Source organism: Aureococcus anophagefferens (genome assembly GCF_000186865.1).
Source record: "Aureococcus anophagefferens unplaced genomic scaffold AURANscaffold_250, whole genome shotgun sequence".
In the NCBI taxonomy this organism is placed as follows: Eukaryota; class Pelagophyceae; order Pelagomonadales; family Pelagomonadaceae; genus Aureococcus; species Aureococcus anophagefferens.
Genome location: NW_008705785.1, coordinates 2,739 through 4,414, shown reverse-complemented (window position 1 = coordinate 4,414; position 1,676 = coordinate 2,739). Strand labels below are relative to the sequence as shown.

The 1,676-nt window shown below is 45.8% G+C and overlaps 1 protein-coding gene across 1 annotated transcript in view; it reads right to left on the bottom strand.

Moving 5' to 3' along the window:
• The window catches only part of AURANDRAFT_72829 (hypothetical protein), a gene marked incomplete at both ends in the record, with an annotated part of 4,997 nt that overhangs the window by 1,050 nt on the left and 2,271 nt on the right, over positions 1–1,676 (bottom strand). Inside the window, 4 exons of the mRNA XM_009044322.1 lie at positions 28–91; positions 178–197; positions 726–810; positions 1,362–1,472. Coding sequence (XP_009042570.1) covers positions 28–91; positions 178–197; positions 726–810; positions 1,362–1,472 — 280 coding nt within the window. The remainder of the gene's footprint in view (positions 1–27; positions 92–177; positions 198–725; positions 811–1,361; positions 1,473–1,676) is intronic.

Genomic DNA, 1,676 nt, shown 5'->3' with positions numbered 1-1,676 from the left:
TTGTAAGCATTCACAGTTTAAGGGGACATTTCATAGGCAATAGTCTGATCACACCAGAGCAGTTCCTCATTGATGCTATTCACCATAGTGCCTGTGTGATAAACCAAACTTCTAGCGCAAGTATACTGCGTAAGTACAACACTAAACTGTCACCCAGGAAATTTGTCGGGAAAGCACATAACAAGGAAATGAGAGACCTGAGAATACTGCCGTTTGGAGAGCCCGTTTTCTTTGTAAATGACAAGTCGAAGCTTCAGACAGTTGAGAAGATTGGCATCAACAAGGCAAAGCTCCGAGGCATCCCCGGCTACTACCTTTACCCAGCGAATTATCATCCCCTATATGCTAAAAATCTCAAGAGTACGTCTACATCAGTAATTATGCTTCAAGTGAATGGAAAACCGGTAATATCTAAAAACTTTCACCCAAGGACACTAAATGCGCAGAACAAGCTATTTAGTAAATCACTCATTCAGACCTCTCAGGGAGAAGGGGTAGACACCACTCGATCAGACCCTAGGAAGACATCTCAACCCCTTGCTCGCACCCAGATTGTCGACAGTCATGAAACTTCGGCATCAGCCCCTATCAATCCTGTTCAGGAACCTGAACCTCCACCAACTCGCGAGAGTCCTCCTTCTCACCCAATTGGGAGTCCCAGTCAACATCGTCCCTTCCAAAAGAAGTTAACGTTCCAGGACGTGACTCCTCCGAGAATTAGACACACTCCTTTCTCTACTCCTGTGACAGAAGAGATATCAGAATCACAGAGAATGTCGCCACCATCTGGGTCCGGCTTCCTCGAGTCTGCTGAAAAGAAATTAACTCGCATGTTTAACTTTTATCGGATCAGGAACTCGGAGTCCCCCTTTGTTGAGACTCCAATCTTCTCTAACTACATCTCGTACACTCATGGCACTGGCTGTTCACCACAACCTACCTATTCACCATAGCGACATAGCACAGGCTTTTATCCAAACCAAACTTGATAGACCAATTTTCATCTCCTTTCCTAAAGGTGTAGACATTAGGTCTGACTTGCTGGAAAGCATACAGGACAAGTTTCCAGACTCCAAACTGGGAATCCGATTGCTCAGATCCCTGTATGGCCTTAAGCAGGCACCTATGTTATGGAATAAACTTTTGAACTCAGTTCTACTAGAAGCTGGCTTCATTCGCAGCAAGAATGATACCAGTCTCTACATTGGTGTCTCACAATTCACACATCGACGAGGACATAATATTTGAGTTGCGGAAGTCACTAGACTTCGAGTCCTCTCAGGCTGTGTACACCTGGGACTACTGGAATGCCTCAAGCGGTCAATTGCCTGACAATTATTGTAAAAGTTTTGTATCATTACATTCCACTTCATTTTTGAATCCGCAGGAGTACAATCTCTGTGGCGATGGTCCTGTAAACACAGACGTCCTCAAACACCATGGCTCTGACAACTCTTCCCCGTCCTCTCGTGCTAAGTTGAATGTTGCTAAATTGCTTTACAAGCAGGGAATGGCAAAAAGAGCTACCAGGCTGGTGCAGGATCACCACCGCCGTGGACTGTCACCACCTGTTCCTTCCTGTCAGACTATGGTTGATGTAGACCCCTCGTTTGCAACACCTAACGCCCCATCTGCAGACTGGTCGCGCCTGTCTCGTGTGGTAGAATTGTTAGCTT